We start from the raw sequence: 21,939 nt of genomic DNA, 5'->3' as shown, positions 1-21,939 counted from the left end.
CTGCTTTTGATACCATCGATCACCACGTTCTTTTGGAGAGATTGGAAACCCAAATTGGTCTAAATGGGCAAGTTCTGGCCTGTTTTAGATCTTATCTGTCAGAAAGATATCAGTTTGTCTCTGTGAATGGTTTGTCCTCTGACAAATCCACTGTAAATGTTGGTGTTCCTCAAGGTTTCGTTTTAGGACCACTATTGTTATCCCTGTATATTTTACCTCTTGGGGATGTCATTCGAAAACATAATGTTAACTTTCACTGCTATGCGGATGACACACAGCTGTACATTTCAATGAAACATGGTGAAGCCCCAAAATTGCCCTCGCTAGAGGCCTGTGTTTCAGACAAAAGGAAGTGGATGACTGCAAACGTTCTACTTTTAAACTCGGACAAAACAGAGATGCTTGTTCTAGGTCCCAAGAAAGAAAGAGATCTTAATCAATTAATCTTGATGGCTGTACAGTCGTCTCAAATAAAACTGTGAATGACCTCGGCGTTACTCGGGACCCTAATCTCTCTTTTGAAGAACATATCAAGACTGTTTCAAGGACAGCTTTTTTCCATCTACGTAATATTGCAAAAATCTGAAACTTTCTGTCCAAAAATGATGCAGAAAAATGAATCCATGCTTTTGTTACTTGTAGGTTAGACTACTGCAATGCTCTACTTTCCAGCTACCCAGATAAAGCACTAAAGAAACTTCAGTTAGTGCTAAATACGATTGCTAGAATCCTGACTAAAACCCCCCAAAATGTATCATATTACTCCAGTGCTAGCCTACCTACACTGGCTTCCTGTTAAGGCAAGGGCTGATTTCAAGGTTTTACTGCTAACCTAAAAAGTGGAGGGAGGGGGAATGGGTGAATGTGGAGGGAGGGGGGTGGGGATGGGTGAAGGTGAAGGTGGAGAGAGGGGGGAATGGGTAAAGGTGGAGGTGGAGGGAGGGGGGGTGAGTGAAAGTGGAGGGAGGGAGGTGGGGACTGGGTGAAGGTGGAGGGAGCGGGTGATGGGTGAAGGTGGAGGGAGGGGGTGATGGGTGAAGGTGGAGGGAGGGGGTGATGGGTGAAGGTGGAGGGAGAGGGTGATGGGTGAAGGTGGAGGGATTTGGGGACTGGGTGAAGGTGGAGGGAGGGGGTGATGGGTGAAGGTGGAGGGAGGTGGGGACTGGGTGAAGGTGGAGGGAGGTGGGGACTGGGTGAAGGTGGAGGGAGGTGGGGACTGGGTGAAGGTGGAGGGAGGTGGGGACTGGGTGAAGGTGGAGGGACGGGGTGATGGGTGAAGGTGGAGGGAGGGGGTGATGGGTGAAGGTGGAGGGAGGGGGTGATGGGTGAAGGTGGAGGGAGGGGGTGATGGTTGAAGGTCGAGGGAGGGGGTGATGGTGAAGGTGGGGGGAGGGGGGACTGGGTGAAGGTGGAGGGAGGTGGGGCCTGGGTGAAGGTGGAGGGAGGGGGTGATGGGTGAAGGTGGAGGGAGGGGGTGATGGGTGAAGGTGGAGGGAGGTGGGGACTGGGTGAAGGTGGAGGGAGGTGGGGACTGGGTGAAGGTGGAGGGAGGTGGGGACTGGGTGAAGGTGGGGGGAGGTGGGGACTGGGTGAAGGTGGAGGGAGGTGGGGACTGGGTGAAGGTGGAGGGAGGGGGTGATGGGTGAAGGTGGAGGGAGGGGGTGATGGGTGAAGGTGGAGGGAGGGGGTGATGGGTGAAGGTGGAGGGAGGGGGTGATGGTTGAAGGTGGAGGGAGGGGGTGATGGTTGAAGGTGGAGGGAGGGGGTGATGGATGGATGGAGGTGAATCAAAATCAATCAAATCACATTTATTTATAAAGCCCTTCTTTCATCAGCTGATATCTCAAAGTGCTGTACAGAAACCCAGCCTAAACCGCAAACAGCAAGCAATGCAGGTGTAGAAGCACGGTGGCTAGGAAAAACTCAGTAGAAAGGCCAAAACCTAGGAAGAAACCCAGAGAGGAACCAGGCTATGTGGGGTGGCCAGTCCTCTTCTCGCTGTGCCGGGTGGAGATTATAACAGAACATGGCCAAGATGTTCAAATGTTCATAAATGACCAGCATGGTCGAATAATAATAAGGCAGAACAGTTGAAACTGGAGCAGCAGCCAGGTGGACTGGGGACAGCAAGGAGTCATCATGTCAGGTAGTCCTGGGGCATGGTCCTAGGGCTCAGGTCCTCCGAGAGAGAGAGAAAGAAAGAGAGAAAGAGAGAATTAGAGAGAGCACACTTAAATTCACACAGGACACCGAATAGGACAGGAGAAGTACCCCAGATATAACAAACTGACCCTAGCCCCTGACACAAACTACTGCAGCATAAATACTGGAGGCTGAGACAAGAGGGGTCAGGAGACACTGCGCTCCGTAAAACCACGTAGCCTATACAGTTGAGAGAGTAAACATTCCAGCATTTCCCAAACTCAGTCCTCGGGCCCACAAGGGGCGCACGTTTTGGTTTTTGCCCGAACACTACTCAGCTGATTCAAATTATCAAAGCTTGGTGATTAGTTGATTTTTTAAAAAATCAGCTTTGAAAATGCTAGGGCTAAAACCAAAACGTGCGCCCCTTGTGGGCCCGAGGACCGAGTTTGGGTAATCCTGATCTAGCCTCTGTTGTCTTTTCTGTAGCCTGCAAGGCGACTAAATTTATGACAATGTCATGAGAGACACTATTTACTTCATAAGTGTTTTCCATCAAATAGCCTAAATAGAGTCCTATCAAATAAAAATTATGTTCGATGTGAATATGAATTAACATGTTAACAAACACCACATCCTAAAAACAGGACAGGGCTGTTATGGTGACCATATTACCGCCACACCGGCGATCACTCAGCACTCTAATGTCCCTCTAATCACTCTGACATCAATGCAAATGTAATCGAAAATCTAATTAAACACTCCATGAGAGCCAATGAGCTCATGTTGCGCAACATTTCTGTAGGCTATGCAATTGCACAAGAAAACTGAGTGATGGCCTCTATTAAAAAGAGGAGGATCCCATCAGCTTTCTACAGGCCAGGCCTTCTATATTTATTTCTCAACTTTCCTAATATTAAGCACATTGTTTCTCTTTACAACAGAAGTATAGCCTACCTGTCTGGCATGAAAATGAACCATGGGCAAAGTGTCCTCCATTCGCTATTCAAGTGCATACAGAGATGACATGATAATGGTCCATTCTAAATCAAAACTAACTTCACACATATATTATTTAGTGTATGTAAAGACAAGATTAAATTAAGAATAGTCTGATGGATGACATTATTATTCCTTGTGTATGACGTATTTTCCATTGTGGATGATGCCCAGCTTGTGTAGTAAGGAAAGAAACAGCGCAGGCCTTTTTTGTGTGACTTTTTCAAATCCTAGTCCCACCACCTCATGTAGCCTAACCCATAGGCCTATATGTTTAAACTAAAGTAGCTTAATAGAATCTTACAATTAAGCACATTAATCCTCGTTACAACCGGTGTAGAGGCAAAATGGCATTTCGTGATATCCAATTGGTAGTTACAGTCTTGTCTCTTCGCTGCAACTCCCATACGGACTCGGGAGAGGCGAACATCAAGAGCCATGCGTCCTCCAAAACACAACCCAACCAAGATGGACTGCTTCTTGACACAATGCTCGCTTAACCAGGAAGCCAGCCGCACCAATGTATCGGAGGAAACACCGTACACCTGGCGACTGTGTCAGCGTGCACTGCGCCGGCCCAGCCCCAGGAGTCGCTGGAGCGTGATGGGACAAGGCCAACCCGGCCAGCCAATCCATCCTCTGATCTGGACGACGCTGGGCCAATTGTGCTCCGCCTCATAGGTCTCCCGGTCACGTCCGGCTGCAACAGCCTGGGATCAAACCAGGATCTGTAGTGACGCAGCTAATACTGCCTTGGGCCGCTGCGCCACTCGGGAGGCCTCGGCCTTACTGCTTTATGGTTGGATTAATTTGGGCTCTATCACATCCCACATCTGTCCCAGACTATGTTTGGAATATTTCTCTCTCGAACAGAAGGACAAGTTGAACAATAGAATAGGTCAACTTTTGTACTATGGGGGTTAATAGATTGATAGAGGCTAGTTGAGTTTCTGTTCTTTAGGCCTATTACTCATCTGGTTGGCTGACGAAAAGTCAATGTGGACAGTCTTCTACCATCTTCAATATTTGCCTCAGAATTTGATTAGATGGACATGCGCAGTTGCGTCCCCGATGTGCCTGTCCTCATTTGTAGCCTACTTCAGAGCTGAGATGACTGTGAGAAGGACCTGATCATGTGATGGCTGTTGGCTAATAAGAACTGAGATATCAGAGAGAGCCATGTGAGTGAGAGGTGATTTATAAGGGGAATTATAGTTATTATATTCAGCCCAAGGACACAACGGCCACTATGGCCACAAAAGGAATGGCATGTTTTTTAGGGGGCATTACAACCAGACAAGTGGGATGCCATCGGGAAATTCGAGGCCTGGTGAGAATATTATCAAGTGCTTGTCAAATTGTGAATGAGAGACTGATGAAGTGTGTGCAGCCTGCTCAAGAAACAAAGCATAGATCATGCCTTTCCTCTGACTCTTTTCAAATCATCATTAGAGTCGCATAAACAACAGTAAATATTCTGCAATGTTTAATTTTATTCTTCATACTACTTCATAAAAATAATGCAGGGGAATTCTAAGCAAATCTTATCTGCTTAATGAACTAGTGTAGCCCACAGCCAAATGGCATAGCCAGATCAGGACCATAAGGACAGGTATGCTATTCTGTTCTTCTGAAATAGACTACATTTACTTCACATCATGTTTCTTTAGGGCTAAAATATCTATATCTATCTAATCTAAAATAACAAGACAAAAGTTTGATTCAGACGTTTATTTCATAGCGAGGGACACATTTCACTTTGTATCTGGTAAGTACAGTTTCTAGAGAATATACATAAACTTTTGTTGAAGCCGGCTATACTGTGGTAGGGATATTCTCCGTCGCCACCCACCAGAAGAACTAATACAGACTCCCGGGGCTAGCATGAACAGCCTGAACACCCCAAGAGGTAGCAGCATCGGGGCATGCGCGTCCCACCTTCCAGTTTCAACTTGCATGGGGGGATAGCTAGCTAACGTTAGCCAACTTTCGCTGGGCAATGTTGGTTAGTCAAAGTTCCTGGAACATTAAGGGTCCAGGCTAGCAAAGCTCTAAACAGATAGCTAGCTATCTGTATAGACAGACTCACCTTACCCTTCCTGTTTTTTGGTTAAACAAGGACCACAGTGTTGGATGGCGCCGAGGAGGTGGACGACGACAACTCCTGCATCGAGTCGTTCTCCCCAAGGGAATCTCCTGTCATGGACTGCAACCCCTCACCACTCCTGGACAGAGAGGGGGGGGGGGCAGGGCGGGGAAAGGTGGATGCTATTTGGGGGGGGGGATGATTTTACAGCAGGGATTAGTAACTTTAATGAGGGGTGGGAGCCACAATAAAACAGAACTCATCATGAGACGTCATAGTGCCAATCCCTGGTTTACAGCAAGCACGGGCTGTTCAGCACAACTGACCCATCTCATTCAGGTAACTTGGTATGACATATAGGCAGGCAGAGTAGCTTACTGTGTTTGGCCGGTGAGAGAGAGAGAGGGGGGGGAAGAGAGAGAGAGGGAGAGGGAGAGAGGGAGGGAGAGAGAGAAGGTGGGAGAGATAGAGGCACTACATATAGGTGCCAGTGGATAGTAAATGAATAATGAACATTGTCACATTTTGACCCCCATGGTGGCACCATTATAATACTTAATATTCTTTTGTCGGTATAGAGAGTCAACATGGTGTTTTCCACCACGCTCTTCCTCCTTCCTCCTCACCTGTACAGGTAGAACACCTGGTCGTCATGTTGTCATAACTAACATGCTGACCACACTGCTCACGCACGCCTGCGTTGCCAAACGCTAAAACAGAAGTCAGTTCTATTTGTGACGCTGAACGCAGTGCAAGTCCTGCCTCTCTCATCTCCTCGTTGGCTTTTAGAAGCACATACCCACGTGCCATCTCCTCATTGGTTATATGCATGTGGGTGATTGAAAGATGAAGAGGTCGGTCAGTCGGTCGTGGTAATACTATGAAAGTTAGATGCCAATCGCCATGCAAAGTCCAAAGAAGAAAGCCTGTAAGGTTAACCATTTTATGTGTTGATTAATTGTCAGAGTAGAGTACCTTGTGCACTTCAGGTAAAATAACAACTCAACATTTACATCCCAGGACAAATTAGCTAGCAACAGCAAGCTAGCTAGCTAAATTGCCATAAATATTTAGTGCTTTTCGACCTGTCGCCAAAATTATATAATTGGTTCAGAGTTTGTTTTGATATTTCAACATGCGTGTTGTGATCGCGTTTGGTGTGGGGGGACAAAATCTATTTGCGCACAATGGCGCACACGCGTGTCCGGTCTAGACATGGTGTAACCCTCCTTCTGTACCAACACCACCACCTCCTCCTCAGCCTCCTCCACCACCACCTCCTCCTCAGCCTCCTCCACCACCACCTCCACCACCTCCTCTTCAGCCTCCTCCACCACCTCCTCCTCAGCCTCCTCCACCTCCACCACCTCTTCCTCAGCCTCCTCCACCACCACCTCCCCTCACCCTCCACCACCTCCTCCTCCTCCTCCACCACCTCTTACTCCTCCACCACCACCACCTCTTCTTCCTCCTACACAACCACCACCTCTTACTCCTCTTCCACCTTCACCACCACTTCCACCCCCACCTCCTCATCCTCCTCCACCTCCTCCACCACCTCCTCCTCCTCCACCTTCACCACCTCCTCCTCCACCACCACCTCTTCCTCCTCCACCCCCACTTCTTTGTCCTCCACCACCACCTCCACCTCAGCCTCCTCCACCACCACCACCTCCTCACCCTCTACCACCACCTCTTCATCCTCCTCCACCTTCACCTTCACCACCACTTCCACCCCACCTCCTCCTCCACCACCTACACCCCTCCACCGCTTCCCCGTCCTCCTCCACGTCCCTCTCCTCCTCCTACTCCACCACCACCACCTCCTCCATCACCACTTCTTCCACCTCCTGCACCACCCCCACCACCCCCTCCTCCACCACCACCTCCTCAACCTCCTCTTCCACTTTCTCCTCCTCCACTTCCAGCTCCTCCTCCACCTCAACCATGTCCTCCTCCTCCACTTCCTCTTCCTCTTCCTCATCCACCACCACCACCTCTTCCTCCTCCACCACCACCACCTCTTCCTACTCCACCACCACCTCTTCCTCTTTCTCCTCCTCAACGACCCCCACCACCTCTTCCTCCTCCTCTACCACCACCACCTCTTCCTCCTCCTCCACCACCACCTCTTCCTCCTCCACCACCACCACCTCTTACTCCTCCTCCACCTTCACCACCTCCTCCTCCACCACCACCTTTTCCTCCTCCTCCACCTTCACCACCATCTCCTCCACTTCCTCCTCCACCACCAGCTCCCCTCCTGCTCTGCTTCCCCATCCTCCTCCACGTCCCTCTCCTCCTCCTACTCCACCACCACCACCTCCTCCTCCTCCATCACCACTTCTTCCTCCTCCTCCCTTACTTCTTCCACACACACACACATTCTCACTGTCTGTCTGTCTGTCTGTCTGTCTGTCCTCCTCTTCCTCCTCCACCTCCTCTTCCACTTTCTCCTCCTCCAGCTCCTCCTCCACTTCCAGCTCCTCCTCCACCTCAACCATGTCCTCCTCCTCCACTTCATCTTCCTCATCCACCACCTCCACCCCTCCACCTTCACTTCCTCCTCCACCTCCCTTACTTCTTCCACACACACACACATTCTCACTGTCTGTCTGTCTGTCTGTCTGTCTGTCTGTCTGTCTGTCTGTCTGTCTGTCTGTCTGTCTGTCTGTCTGTCTGTCTGTCTGTCTGTCTGTCTGTCTGTCTGTCTGTCTGTCTGTCTGTCTGTCTCTCTCTCTCTCTCTCTCTCTCTCTCTCGCTCTCTCTCTCTGTGTGTCTCTCTCTCTCTCTCTCTGTCTCTCTCTCTCTCTCTCTCTGTCTCACTGTCTATCTGACTGTATGTCAGATAGATGGCACCAACAGAACATTTCTGGGCCTCCCCCAAGCCATATCTGTTTTGGGTTATATCCTGCCTGGTTGGCCCTGTCTGGGGTATAGTCAGACGGGCCACCGTGTTCCCCGACCTACCCATGTCTCAGCCTCCAGTATCTATGCTGCAATTAGTATATGTGTCGGGGGGCTAGGTTCAGTCTGTCATATCTGGTGTAATTCTAATGTCTTATCTGGTGTCCTGTGTAAATTTAAGTATGCTCCCTCTAATTCTCTATCTCTCTCTCTCTCTCTCTCTCTCTCTCTCTCTCTCTCTCTCTCCCTCCCCTCCCGTAGGACCTGAACCCTAGGAACATGACTCAGGACTACCTGGCCTGATGACTCCTGGCTGTCCCCAGGCCACCTGGTCGTGCTGCTGCTCCAGTTTCAACTGTTCTGACTGCTGCTATGAAACCCTGACCTATTCGACTTTCTCTCTTTCTCTTTACCCCACCTGCTGTCTCGACCTCTGAATGCTCGGCTATGAAAAGCCAACTGACATTTACTCCTGAGGTACTGACCTGTTGCACCCTCTACAACCACTGTGACTATTATTCGAACCTGCTGGTCGTCTATGAACGTTGAACATCTTGAAGAGCAATCTGGCCTTAATGGCGATGTACTCTTATAATAGTTTATCCCATTCTTCTCTGCAGATCCTCTCAAAGCCCTGTCAGGTTGGTTGGGGAGCGTCGCTGCACAGCTATTTTCAGGTCTCTCCAGAGAAGTTAGATCGGGTTCAAGTCCGGCCTCTGGCTGGGCCACTTAAGGACATTCAGAGACTTGTCCCGAAGCCATACCTGCATTGTCTTGGCTGTGTGTTTAGGGTCGTTGTCCTGTTGGAAGATGACTCTTCGGCCAGTCTGAGGTCCTGAGCACTCTGGAGCAGGTTTTCATCAAGGATCTCTCTGTACTTTGCTCCGTTCATCTTTCCCTCGATCCTGACTAGTCTCCCAGTCCCTGCCGCTGAAAAACATCCCCACAGCATGATGTTGCCACCATCATGCTTCACCGTAGGGATGGTGCCAGGATTCTTCCAGACATGACTCTTGGTATTCAAGACAAAGAGTTCAATCTTGGTTTCATCAGACCAGAGAATCTTGTTTCTCATGGTCTGAGAGTCCTTTAGGTGCCTTTTGGCAAACTCCAAGTGGGCTGTCATGTGCTTTTACTGAGGAGTGGCTTCTCTAGCATAAAGGCCTGATTGGTGGAGTGTTGCAAAGATGGTTGTCCTTCTGGAAGGTTCTTATATCTCCACAAAGGAACTCTAGAGCTCTGTATGAGGGATTATCGTGTTCTTGGTCACCTTCCTGACCAAGCCCCTTCTCCCCCGATTGCTCAGTTTGGCCGGGCAGCCGGGTCTAGGAAGAGTCTTGCTGGTTCGAAACGTATTCAATTTAAGAATGATGGAGACCACTTTCAATGCTGCAGACATTTCAGTTGTTCTTTTAATATACATTTGCAAAGAAAATTTTAAAAAAACCTGTTTTTGCTTTTTCATTTTGGGGGTATTGTGTATTGTTTTAATCAGATGCTCGGCTATGAAAAGCCAACTGACATTTAGAATATGGCTGTAATGTAACAACAGCATGTGGAAAACGGAAGGGCTCTGAATACTTTCCGAATGCACCGTATATTCCTCCCATGTTTGTGTATATCATATTGAGTTGTTGATGAATTTAAGGGTGTAAAATCTAACATTATTAATCAAACGTGATAATCTATTCAACGATGTTTCTACTGTAAAGAAAGGTAAACTGGTTATGTATAAGTCTAAATGTTCGTGTGTGTCTTACGAATGAATAAATCCGATTTTAGTTTTAAAATTATATACCAGAGACTTTTTATGAAGAGCATACTGTGACTATGCATTTTTATAGCGACTTCTCTAGAGTTGTCGTCCTATCAACAGAGATTTTCACTGGAGGAAAAACAGAACGTTTAACATTCATGGAGAATTAAATTGTACATTTGCTAAACATGGCATATTCTTCCTGATAGAATAAGATAGAATATAATAGAGAGTTGTAGATCTACGCCACACCTCTTTTGGGGTCGTAACTAGTTACCACAGCCACAAAGTATAAATTACGTCTGTACCCCGCTTATTTCCACCATTTATCTTCTTAAAATCTGATCTTAAACCTAATCCTAACCGTATGTCTAACCATAATGAAGAGCAAAAAACACATGTTTGTTTTCATGAATTTTTAGGATAGCCATTTGACTTTGTCGCTGTGGTAACTAGTGACCACCCTCTTTAGCCACACTCAACATGGTGGAAAACCACTGACGTATGTAAACAAACTACTTTACTACTTTACAGCATCTACGATCTACTGTCGTAAATTGCATTTGGCGTCCCCATGCTATGGATACAAGCTTGCTGACAGAATTATGTGTCTACACGTGGGTAAGTTTCTTTATCAACCAATGTTTTTTTTTGTATGTAATCATGACACTCGTATTTAGCTAATAAGATCCAGTTTGTTTGTGATACTAACGTTAGCTAGCTACGTTTTGTCAAGCACACTCGTTTCAAGAACGCTAGCTACCAGAACTCATGTTAGCGCCAGTTAGCTAACGTTAACTAACTAGAATTATCTAACTAGTGAAAGTGAACTAGAGTAGTAAAATCTCTCCGTCTCTGGCAGTTGTGTACCGGTGATTTACTGAAGCGATGTCATATGTTAAATATGAACACAGTAGGAACTGCATCTCAATTCGCACTGTCAATACCTCCTGAAACATTGCAGGGAACCAACAGCTATTGGCAGTTAGGACAGGGCCATGTTGAAGACCTGTCAGTGCCCAGGCTCGCTGATGGAGCCCTACAGATGGGGCCGGTGCGCCAACTCAGTGGAGGTGGTGGACATTCGGCTGTGGTCTCTGGTGCGTGTGGCTCATGATGGCATTTTTGTTGTCATGAAGAAAGTTATCTAATATCTGCAAAGGGGTTGACTTTGTCTCCCTCTGCTGGACATATGGCTTCTACTTTTGGTGTGTCAATAAAGCTATGTGAATAAAAAAATTCTGCGTATGCATTACACAGTATACACAACTAATAAGTTATTATCCTTCTCTTCTTCTACCTCCCTCATTCTCTTCCTCCTCCACCGCCTCTTCCACTTCCTCCTCCACGTCCCCTTCCTCCCTCTCCTCTTCTTCCACCTCTTCCCCCACCGCCTCTTCCTCCTCCCTCCAGAGAAAGGAGAGCTGCTGGTGTGTGGGCAGAACCACAGAGGTCAGCTGGGACTGGGTCACAGTTTAGAGGTCACCACCTTTCAACTCTGTCCTCTCATTGGTCAGAGGGTTGCACACGTGTCCTGTGGTTGGGATTTCACACTCATCCTCACTGGTGAGTGGAAGATAATGTACTGCTCATTCTCTCTGGGGAGAGAGGCATAGAATGTACTGGAGCAGCAGCTCTGACCTGGGTCAGGTCTCTGTGACAGTCATCACAACACCTTAGTTGTCAAAACCAGAGACCTGAATGTCTTGACATATATCTAGGTGTTCATGCTTGTCATTTTATATCAACATGTTTTGTTTCTCCTCTCTCAGATCATGGCCAGGTACTGACGTGTGGATCTAATGCATACGGCCAGTTGGGGGTCTCAGAGCCAATCACTCATTCTGTGGTGCTGCTGCCCATTCAGTCTGTAAGGGAGCCAGTGATCAGAGTGGCAGCAGGACTCAGACATTCACTAACTGTCACTGGTAAGACATACCCGTCACTGGTAAGACATACCTGTCACTGGTAAGACATACCTGTCACTGGTAAGACATACCTGTCACTGGTAAGACATACCTGTCACTGGTAAGACATACCTGTCACTGGTAAGACACACCTGTCACTGGTAAGACACACCTGTCACTGGTAAGACACACCTGTCACTGGTAAGACATACCTCTTCACTGACTTCACAGCCACGGAGCCTCCAAATGACATTCATAAATATGTTATAATTCTGACTACAGATCCAATCTCTGAATTTAACTTTTACACTCTGGTCCTCATTGCTGTGCGTGGTTCTGTGTAGTGTGTGTCATTGCTTTACGTGGTTCTGTGTAAGTGTGTGTCATTGCTTTACGTGGTTCTGTGTAGTGTGTGTCCTCATTGCTGTACATGGTTCTGTGTAGTGTGTGTCCTCATTGCTGTACGTGGTTCTGTGTAGTGTGTGTCCTCATTGCTGTACATGGTTCTGTGTAGTGTGTGTCCTCATTGCTGTACGTGGTTCTGTGTAGTGTGTATCCTCATTGCTGTACGTGGTTCTGTGTAGTGTGTGTCCTCATTGCTGTACGTGGTTCTGTGTAGTGTGTGTCCTCATTGCTGTACGTGGTTCTGTGTAGTGTGTGTCCTCATTGCTGTACGTGGTTCTGTGTAGTGTGTGTCCTCATTGCTGTATGTGGTTCTGTGTAGTGTGTGTCCTCATTGCTGTACGTGGTTCTGTGTAGTGTGTGTCCTCATTGCTGTACGTGGTTCTGTGTAGTGTGTGTCCTCATTGCTGTACGTGGTTCTGTGTAGTGTGTGTCCTCATTGCTGTACGTGGTTCTGTGTAGTGTGTGTCCTCATTGCTGTACGTGGTTCTGTGTAGTGTGTGTCCTCATTGCTGTACGTGGTTCTGTGTAGTGTGTGTCCTCATTGCTGTACTTGGTTCTGTGTAGTGTGTGTCCTCATTGCTGTACGTGGTTCTGTGTAGTGTGTGTCCTCATTTCTGTGTAGTGTGTGTCCTCATTGCTGTACGTGGTTCTGTGTAGTGTGTGTCCTCATTGCTGTACGTGGTTCTGTGTAGTGTGTGTCCTCATTGCTGTACTTGGTTCTGTGTAGTGTGTGTCCTCATTGCTGTACGTGGTTCTGTGTAGTGTGTGTCCTCATTGCTGTACGTGGTTCTGTGTGCTATGTAAATAGTTCAGTCTTCTTCTCAGTCACTACAGAGCAGGTAGTCTAGTGGTTAAGAACGCCGGGCCACTAACTGAAAGGTCTCTGGTTTGAATCCCCGAGCCGAGTAGGTGAGAAATCTTGAGCAATGAGTAGGTGAGAAATCTTGAGCAATGCACTTAACCCTAATTGCTCCTGTAAGTCGCTCTGAATAAGAGCGTCTGCTAAATGACTCAAATGTAAATGTACCATCATCAATGCTTTCTTTCTAATGGGGCACAACAATCACCAATACGTCTTTCTCCTTATGTTGTTCTATCTCCAGCTACAGGTAGTGTTTACCAGTGGGGTATGGGTCTCTCTGGCCAAGCTAAGAGAGCTCTGAGTCCACAGCCTGTCCCAGAACACTTCACCTCCAAGGTACCTTGTCTGGTCCCAGGACTGGAACAGGTGATTTCACACAGTGTTGCTGCAGGCTCCGCCCACTGTGTGAGCCTTACTGGTGAGTGACTGTTATTGCTTCCAGTCTGGTGTTCTGCTAGTCTCCAGTCTGCTGTTCTGCTGTTCTGCTAGTCTCCAGTCTGGTGTTCTGCTAGTCTCTAGTCTGGTGTTCTGCTAGTCTCTAGTCCGCTGTTCTGCTAGTCTCCAGTCTGCTGTTCTGCTAGTCTCCAGTCTGCTGTTCTGCTAGTCTCCAGTCTGCTGTTCTGCTCGTCTGCTGTTCTGCTAGTCTCCAGTCTGTTGTTCTGCCTAGTCTCCATCTGCTGTTCTGCTCGTCTCCAGTCTGCTGTTCTGCTAGTCTCCAGTCTGCTGTTCTGCTATTCTGCTAGTCTCCAGTCTGCTGTTCTGCTAGTCTCCAGTCTGGTGTTCTGCTAGTCTCTAGTCTGCTGTTCTGCTAGTCTCCAGTCTGCTGTTCTGCTAGTCTCCAGTCTGCTGTTCTGCTAGTCTCCAGTCTGCTGTTCTGCTAGTCTCCAGTCTGCTGTTCTGCTAGTCTCCAGTCTGCTGTTCTGCTAGTCTCCAGTCTGCTGTTCTGCTAGTCTCCAGTCTGCTGTTCTGCTAGTCTCCAGTCTGCTGTTCTGCTAGTCTCCAGTCTGCTGTTCTGCTAGTCTCCAGTCTGCTGTTCTGCTAGTCTCCAGTCTGCTGTTCTGCTAGTCTCCAGTCTGCTGTTCTGCTGTTCTGCTAGTCTCCAGTCTGGTGTTCTGCTAGTCTCTAGTCTGGTGTTCTGCTAGTCTCTAGTCCGCTGTTCTGCTAGTCTCCAGTCTGCTGTTCTGCTAGTCTCCAGTCTGCTGTTCTGCTAGTCTCCGGTCTGCTGTTCTGCTAGTCTCCGGTCTGCTGTTCTGCTAGTCTCCGGTCTGCTGTTCTGCTAGTCTCCGGTCTGCTGTTCTGCTAGTCTCCGGTCTGCTGTTCTGCTAGTCTCCGGTCTGCTGTTCTGCTAGTCTGGTGTTCTGCTAGTCTCCGGTCTGCTGTTCTGCTAGTCTGGTGTTCTGCTAGTCTCCGGTCTGCTGTTCTGCTAGTCTGGTGTTCTGCTAGTCTCCGGTCTGCTGTTCTGCTAGTCTCCAGTCTGCTGTTCTGCTAGTCTCCAGTCTGCTGTTCTGCTAGTCTCCGGTCTGCTGTTCTGCTAGTCTCCGGTCTGCTGTTCTGCTAGTCTCCGGTCTGCTGTTCTGCTAGTCTCCGGTCTGCTGTTCTGCTAGTCTCCGGTCTGCTGTTCTGCTAGTCTCCGGTCTGCTGTTCTGCTAGTCTCCGGTCTGCTGTTCTGCTAGTCTCCGGTCTGCTGTTCTGCTAGTCTGGTGTTCTGCTAGTCTCCGGTCTGCTGTTCTGCTAGTCTGGTGTTCTGCTAGTCTCCGGTCTGCTGTTCTGCTAGTCTGGTGTTCTGCTAGTCTCCGGTCTGCTGTTCTGCTAGTCTCCAGTCTGCTGTTCTGCTAGTCTCCAGTCTGCTGTTCTGCTAGTCTCCGGTCTGCTGTTCTGCTAGTCTGGTGTTCTGCTAGTCTCCGGTCTGCTGTTCTGCTAGTCTGGTGTTCTGCTAGTCTCCGGTCTGCTGTTCTGCTAGTCTGGTGTTCTGCTAGTCTCCGGTCTGCTGTTCTGCTAGTCTCCAGTCTGCTGTTCTGCTAGTCTCCAGTCTGCTGTTCTGCTAGTCTCCGGTCTGCTGTTCTGCTAGTCTCCGGTCTGCTGTTCTGCTAGTCTCCGGTCTGCTGTTCTGCTAGTCTCCGGTCTGCTGTTCTGCTATTCTGACTTGAGATCCACGTGCTTTACTTGAATTTTCCCATGTACACAAATGAATGATTTAAGAGAGTGTGAATTGCTCCCACAGAAAAGCATTTTCCCTCAGAACAACAGAGACCATTTGATGCTTGTGTATTTTTCTTTGTTATGTAGTAGAGCAGTGAGTCCCAAACTTCTCATTTTGTTTTATTCAAAACTCAGTCCGACCTTCAACTTCCTCTTGAAAGTTGTAATAGAAACTTAAGTAGAAAGCACAAGGTGTGATATCTAGATTGGGTATTGCATCATCATCATCATCACCACTCATGTTAGTCATTGCAGACCTTACAGAGATATATATATATAACTAGTCAGAAATGTCCAGATCAACTAGTCCCATGTCAACTAACGTTTTTTAAGCCAAGAGATTTTGTTGTAATGTTTGAGTCACTCAAATATCACATGAATACACATTGGACATGAAAAAATGTGTAGAATTGCAAGCAAATTATATTTTTAAAACTGCAACATGTTCTCGACAACCCCATGACAAAATGTGTAGAATCGCAGGAAATACTGTAAACTTTAAACCTGACAGTTTGTGTCATGAACAGTGCTTGTCCCTATAGAAATAGACATGGGGGGTTGTGTGTGTTATATTACTCACTGTGAAAATGAATCAGCATTTACCCACCTCTTTCTACCACGACATCACTGGTTTACATACATTCTCCATTGATTTACACTTTCCTTGGTGGGGGTCATGTGTTGTATTGTGTTATAACAAGGGGTCATGTGTTCTATTGTGTTATAACAGGGGGTCATGTGTTGTGTTATAACAGGGGGTCATGTGTTGTGTTATAACAGGGGGTCATGTGTTGTGTTATAACAGGGGTCATGTGTTGTATTGTGTTATAGCAGGGGATCATTTGTTGTATTGTGTTATAACAGGGGGGTCATGTGTTGTATTATAACAGGGGGTCATGTGTTGTATTATAACAGGGGGTCATGTGTTGTGTTATAACAGGGGGTCATTTGTTGTATTGTGTTATAACAGGGGGTCATGTGTTGTGTTATAACAGGGGGTCGTGTGTTGTGTTATAGCAGGGGGTCATGTATTATAACAAGGGGTCATGTGTTATAACAGGGGGTCATGTGTTATAGCAGGGGGTCATGTGTTATAGCAGGGGGTCATGTTATATTATAACAGGGGGTCATGTGTTGTATTATAGCAGGGGGTCATGTGTTGTATTATAGCAGGGGGTCATGTGTTGTATTATAGCAGGGGGTCATGTGTTGTGTTATAGCAGGGGGTCATGTGTTGTGTTATAGCAGGGGGTCATGTGTTGTGTTATAACAGGGGGTCATGTGTTGTATTATAACAGGGGGTCATGTGTTGTATTGTGTTATAACAGGGGGTCATGTGTTGTATTATAACAGGGGGTCATGTGTTGTGTTATAGCAGGGGTTCATGTGTTGTGTTATAACAGGGGGTCATGTGTTGTGTTATAGCAGGGGGTCATGTGTTGTATTGTGTTATAACAGGGGGTCATGTGTTGTGTTATAACAGGGGGTCATGTGTTGTATTGTGTTATAGCCGGGTCATGTGTTGTGTTATAGCAGGGGGTCGTGTGTTGTGTTATAGCAGGGGGTCATGTATTATAAAAGGGGTTCATGTGTTATAGCACGAGGGCATGTGTTGTGTTATAACAGGGGGTCATGTGTTATAGCAGGGGGTCATGTGTTATAGCAGGGGGTCATGTTATATTATAACAGGGGGTCATGTGTTATAGCAGGAGGGCATGTGTTGTGTTATAACAGGGGGTCATGTGTTATAGCAGGGGGTCATGTGTTATAGCAGGGGGTCATGTTATATTATAACAGGGGGTCATGTGTTGTATTATAGCAGGGGGCATGTGTTGTGTTATAACATGGGGTCATGTGTTGTATTATAACAGGGGGTCATGTGTTGTGTTATAGCAGGGGGTCATGTGTTGTATTATAGCAGGGGGTCATGTGTTGTATTATAGCAGGGGGTCATGTGTTGTGTTATAACAGGGGGTCATGTGTTGTATTATAGCAGGGGGTCATGTGTTGTATTATAGCAGGGGGTCATGTGTTGTATTATAACAGGGGGTCATGTGTTGTGTTATAGCAGGGGGTCATGTGTTGTGTTATAACAGGGGGTCATGTGTTGTGTTATAACAGGGGGTCATGTGTTGTATTATAACAGGGGGTCATGTGTTGTGTTATAGCAGGGGGTCATGTGTTATAGCAGGGGGTCATGTGTTGTGTTATAGCAGGGGGTCATGTGTTGTATTTTAACAAGGGGTCATGTATTATAACAGGGGGTCATGTGTTATAGCAGGGGGTCATGTGTTGTGTTATAGCAGGGGGTCATGTGTTGTGTTATAGCAGGGGGTCATGTGTTGTATTGTGTTATAACAAGGGGTCATGTGTTGTATTGTGTTATAACAGGGGGTCATGTGTTGTATTGTGTTATAACAGGGCGTCATGTGTTGTGTTATAGCAGGGGGTCGTGTGTTGTATTGTGTTATAACAGGGCGTCATGTGTTGTGTTATAGCAGGGGGTCATGTGTTGTGTTAAAACAGGGGGTCATGTGTTGTATTGTGTTATAACAGGGCGTCATGTGTTGTATTGTGTTATAGCAGGGGGTCATGTGTTGTGTTAAAACGGGGTCATGTGTTGTATTATAGCAGGGGGTCATCTGTTATAGCAGGGGGTCATGTGTTATAGCAGGGGTCATGTGTTATAACAGGGGGTCATGTGTTCTGTTATAACAGGGGGTCATGTGTTGTATTGTGTTATAACAAGGGGTCATGTGTTATAACATGGGGTCATGTGTTGTATTATAACGGGTTCATGTGTTGTGTTATAACAGGGGGTCATGTGTTGTATTGTGTTATAACAGGGAGTCATGTGTTGTGTTATAGCAGGGGGTCATGTGTTGTGTTATAACAGGGGGTCATGTGTTATAGCAGGGGGTCATGTGTTGTGTTATAGCAGGGGGTCATGTGTTGTGTTATAACAGGGGGTCATGTGTTATAGCAGGGGGTCATGTGTTGTATTATAACAGGGGGTAATCTGTTATAGCAGGGGGTCATGTGTTATAGCAGGGGGTCATGTGTTATAGCAGGGGGTCATGTGTTATAGCAGGGGGTCATGTGTTATAGCAGGGGGTCATGTGTTGTGTTATAACAGGGGGTCATGTGTTGTGTTATAACAGGGGGTCATGTGTTGTGGTATAACATGGGGTCATCTGTTATAACGGGGGTCATGTGTTGTGTTATAACAGGGGGTCATGTGTTATAGCAGGGGGTCATGTGTTATAGCAGGGGGTCATGTGTTATTGCAGGGGGTCATGTGTTGTATTATAACAGGGGGTCATCTGTTATAGCAGGGGGTCATCTGTTATAGCAGGGGGTCATGTGTTATAGCAGGGGGTCATGTGTTAAAACAGGGGGTCATGTGTTGTGTTATAACAGGGGGTCATGTGTTGTGTTATAACAGGGGGTCATGTGTTGTGTTATAACAGGGGGTCATGTGTTGTGTTATAACAGGGGGTCATGTGTTGTGTTATAACAGGGGGTCATGTGTTGTGTTATAACAGGGGGTCATGTGTTATAACAGGGGGTCATGTGTTATAACAGGGGGTCATGTGTTATAACAGGGGGTCATGTGTTATAACAGGGGGTCATGTGTTATAACAGGTGGTCATGTGTTATAACAGGGGGTCATGTGTTATAACAGGGGGTCATGTGTTATAACAGGGGGTCATGTGTTATAACAGGGGGTCATGTGTTATAACAGGGGGTCATGTGTTATAACAGGGGGTCATGTGTTATAACAGGGGGTCATGTGTTGTGTTATAACAGGGGGTCATGTGTTGTGTTATAACAGGGGGTCATGTGTTGTGTTATAACAGGGGGTCATGTGTTGTGTTATAACAGGGGGTCATGTGTTGTGTTATAACAGGGGGTCATGTGTTGTGTTATAACAGGGGGTCATGTGTTGTGTTATAACAGGGGGTCATGTGTTGTGTTATAACAGGGGGTCATGTGTTGTGTTATAGCAGGGGGTCATGTGTTGTGTTATAGCAGGGGGTCATGTGTTGTGTTATAGCAGGGGGTCATGTGTTGTGTTATAGCAGGGGGTCATGTGTTATAGCAGGGGGTCATGTGTTGTGTTATAGCAGGGGGTCGTGTGTTGTGTTATAGCAGGGGGTCGTGTGTTGTGTTATAGCAGGGGGTCATGTGTTGTGTTATAACAGGGGGTCATGTGTTGTATTATAGCAGGGGGTCATGTGTTGTGTTATAGCAGGGGGTCATGTGTTGTGTTATAGCAGGGGGTCATGTGTTGTGTTATAGCAGGGGGTGTTGGGTTATAACAGGGGGTCATGTGTTGCGTTATAACAGGGGGTCATGTGTTGCATTTTAACAGGGGGTTATGTGTTATAACAGGGGGTCGTGTGTTATAACAGGGGATCATGTGTTGTATTATAGCAGGGGGTCGCGTGTTGTGTTATAACAAGGGGTCGTGTCTAGGATAGTGAGTAACACCAGTCTATCTGTATTCTGTTCTAGCTGAGGGAGATGTGTTCCTGTGGGGCAGTAATAAGCACGGCCAGCTGACCAGTAGCAGTACAGACTCCTTCCTACCCAGACCTGTCCTCCTAGACCGCTCACCACTGGGTGGAGAGAAGGTTACCCACGTTCACTGTGGCTGGACACACCTGGTGGCCCAAACAGGTGAGAGAGAGAGAGACACGAAGACCTGTTTTTAGTAGGGAGAAAATGTTTTGGAATGGGCAGGGACTACCTGAACGTGTCTAATGAGAAGTGATTGTTTTCAGTAGCAAAATTGTTCAAATCAGTGTGCCTTATGGAACACACATCAATCAATTTTTGGGGGGCATCGACTCTTAACTAGAGAGTTTAAATATCAGTATTAATGGTGCTGTGGATGATACTGTTGAAAGAGGTAACAGATCCTAAAGCCTGAAGGTATGATGCATTATAAATGGGCTATAATGCATCGTAAGACACTATGACCGTGTTAGTGTCAACTGTCTATATACAGTATGACCCTGTTAGTGTCTACTGTCTATATACAGTATGACCCTGTTAGTGTCTATATACAGTATGACCCTGTTAGTGTCTATATACAGTATGACCCTGTTAGTGTCTATATACAGTATGACCCTGTTTGTGTCTACCGTCTATATACAGTAGGACCCTGTTAGTGTCTATATACAGTAGGACCCTGTTAGTGTCTATATACAGTAGGACCCTGTTAGTGTCTATATACAGTAGGACCCTGTTAGTGTCTATATACAGTAGGACCCTGTTAGTGTCTATATACAGTAGGACCCTGTTAGTGTGTATATACAGTAGGACCCTGTTAGTGTCTATATACAGTAGGACCCTGTTAGTGTCTATATACAGTAGGACCCTGTTAGTGTCTATATACAGTAGGACCCTGTTAGTGTCTATATACACTATGACCCTGTTAGTGTCTATATACACTATGACCCTGTTAGTGTCTATATACACTATGACCCTGTTAGTGTCTATATACAGTAGGACCCTGTTAGTGTCTATATACAGTAGGACCCTGTTAGTGTCTATATACAGTAGGACCCTGTTAGTGTCTATATACAGTAGGACCCTGTTCGTGTCTACCGTCTATCTACAGTGTGACCCTGTTAGTGTCTTACTACCATTTTATAATGATCCGCAACTCTCTTCCAGAGAGCGGCCGTGTCTTCACTTGGGGCAGAGGCAATTATGGACAGCTGGGGAGGACAGAACTGACCAATCAAAGTGCAGATCAGCAGTCAAGTAGTGCATTGAGAGGAGCTGCCAGCCAATGGACATGTGTCCCTGCAGAAGTCAAGATCCTCTGTGGAGCCTCACAGGTGAGAAGGGTCACGGGCGATACGGGTCACGGGCGACACGGGTCACGGGCGACACGGGTCACGGGTTTGTTTGCGACAGTGGCCGCGTTTAACAGCAGTCGCGCTACAGAAATGAATGATCAATGATTTCACAAACCTCTTGAAGAGAACTTCGGCCCCAGTCCAGCAGCAGAGGGCAGCAGAAACTAAAACACAGAGTCCCTGGATATAAAGGTGGTTTTCCACATAGTAAACGTCTTGATGTCAGGTTGTTTTACTGGTGCGTTGGTTGTTACCTGCATCACTGTCTTCCCTACTAACTGTGTAATAAAGGAACAGTCCAGCGAAAATCCCACTTCTTTTTTATTTTTTAAGTTCATGTTCTCTTAACTCATAAATAATGTTGTTGACTCATCCTATATTCGTATTTGTGGCCAATGGATGAATTGGAGAAGAAGAAGGAGGAGAAGAAGAAGAAGAAGAAGAAGAAGAAGAAAAAACACTTATAAAAACCTCACCACTAATGTTTTTTTCAAACAGACTGTTTACAAAATAGAGGATAATGTAAGACTCCTGAGTAGGATGAGCTGGCCAATCAGCGGTCTAGAGGAGGATGAGCTGGCCAATCAGCGGTCTAGAGGAGGATGAGCTGGCCAATCAGCGGTCTAGAGGAGGATGAGCTGGCCAATCAGCGGTCTAGAGGAGGATGAGCTGGCCAATCAGCGGTCTACTAGCATGAATATGTTTAATGACTGGTATAATTACCATACGCCCATACCATTCTGTTGCTAGGATACGCCCACAACATTCCAACACAGAAAAGCTGTTTTTTAAACACTTAATTA

At 46.9% G+C, this 21,939-nt stretch overlaps 1 protein-coding gene across 2 annotated transcripts in view; it reads left to right on the top strand.

Moving 5' to 3' along the window:
- Nucleotides 1-10,386: 10,386 nt before the first annotated feature.
- Nucleotides 10,387-21,939, top strand: part of sergef (secretion regulating guanine nucleotide exchange factor) — a 44,763-nt gene continuing 33,210 nt past the window's right edge. For both annotated transcript variants that reach the window (XM_020471619.2, XM_031801584.1), the window contains exons 1-7: nucleotides 10,387-10,511; nucleotides 10,855-10,990; nucleotides 11,304-11,456; nucleotides 11,663-11,818; nucleotides 13,306-13,482; nucleotides 19,782-19,946; nucleotides 20,949-21,115. In XM_020471619.2, the coding sequence (XP_020327208.2) occupies nucleotides 10,470-10,511; nucleotides 10,855-10,990; nucleotides 11,304-11,456; nucleotides 11,663-11,818; nucleotides 13,306-13,482; nucleotides 19,782-19,946; nucleotides 20,949-21,115 (996 nt within the window). In that variant the 5' untranslated portion in view covers nucleotides 10,387-10,469. The remainder of the gene's footprint in view (nucleotides 10,512-10,854; nucleotides 10,991-11,303; nucleotides 11,457-11,662; nucleotides 11,819-13,305; nucleotides 13,483-19,781; nucleotides 19,947-20,948; nucleotides 21,116-21,939) is intronic.

Source organism: Oncorhynchus kisutch, linkage group LG22 (genome assembly GCF_002021735.2).
Source record: "Oncorhynchus kisutch isolate 150728-3 linkage group LG22, Okis_V2, whole genome shotgun sequence".
NCBI classification, from domain to species: domain Eukaryota; kingdom Metazoa; phylum Chordata; class Actinopteri; order Salmoniformes; family Salmonidae; genus Oncorhynchus; species Oncorhynchus kisutch.
The sequence above is the reverse complement of the archived record's forward strand: the minus strand, read 5'-3'. Positions and strand labels throughout refer to the sequence as shown.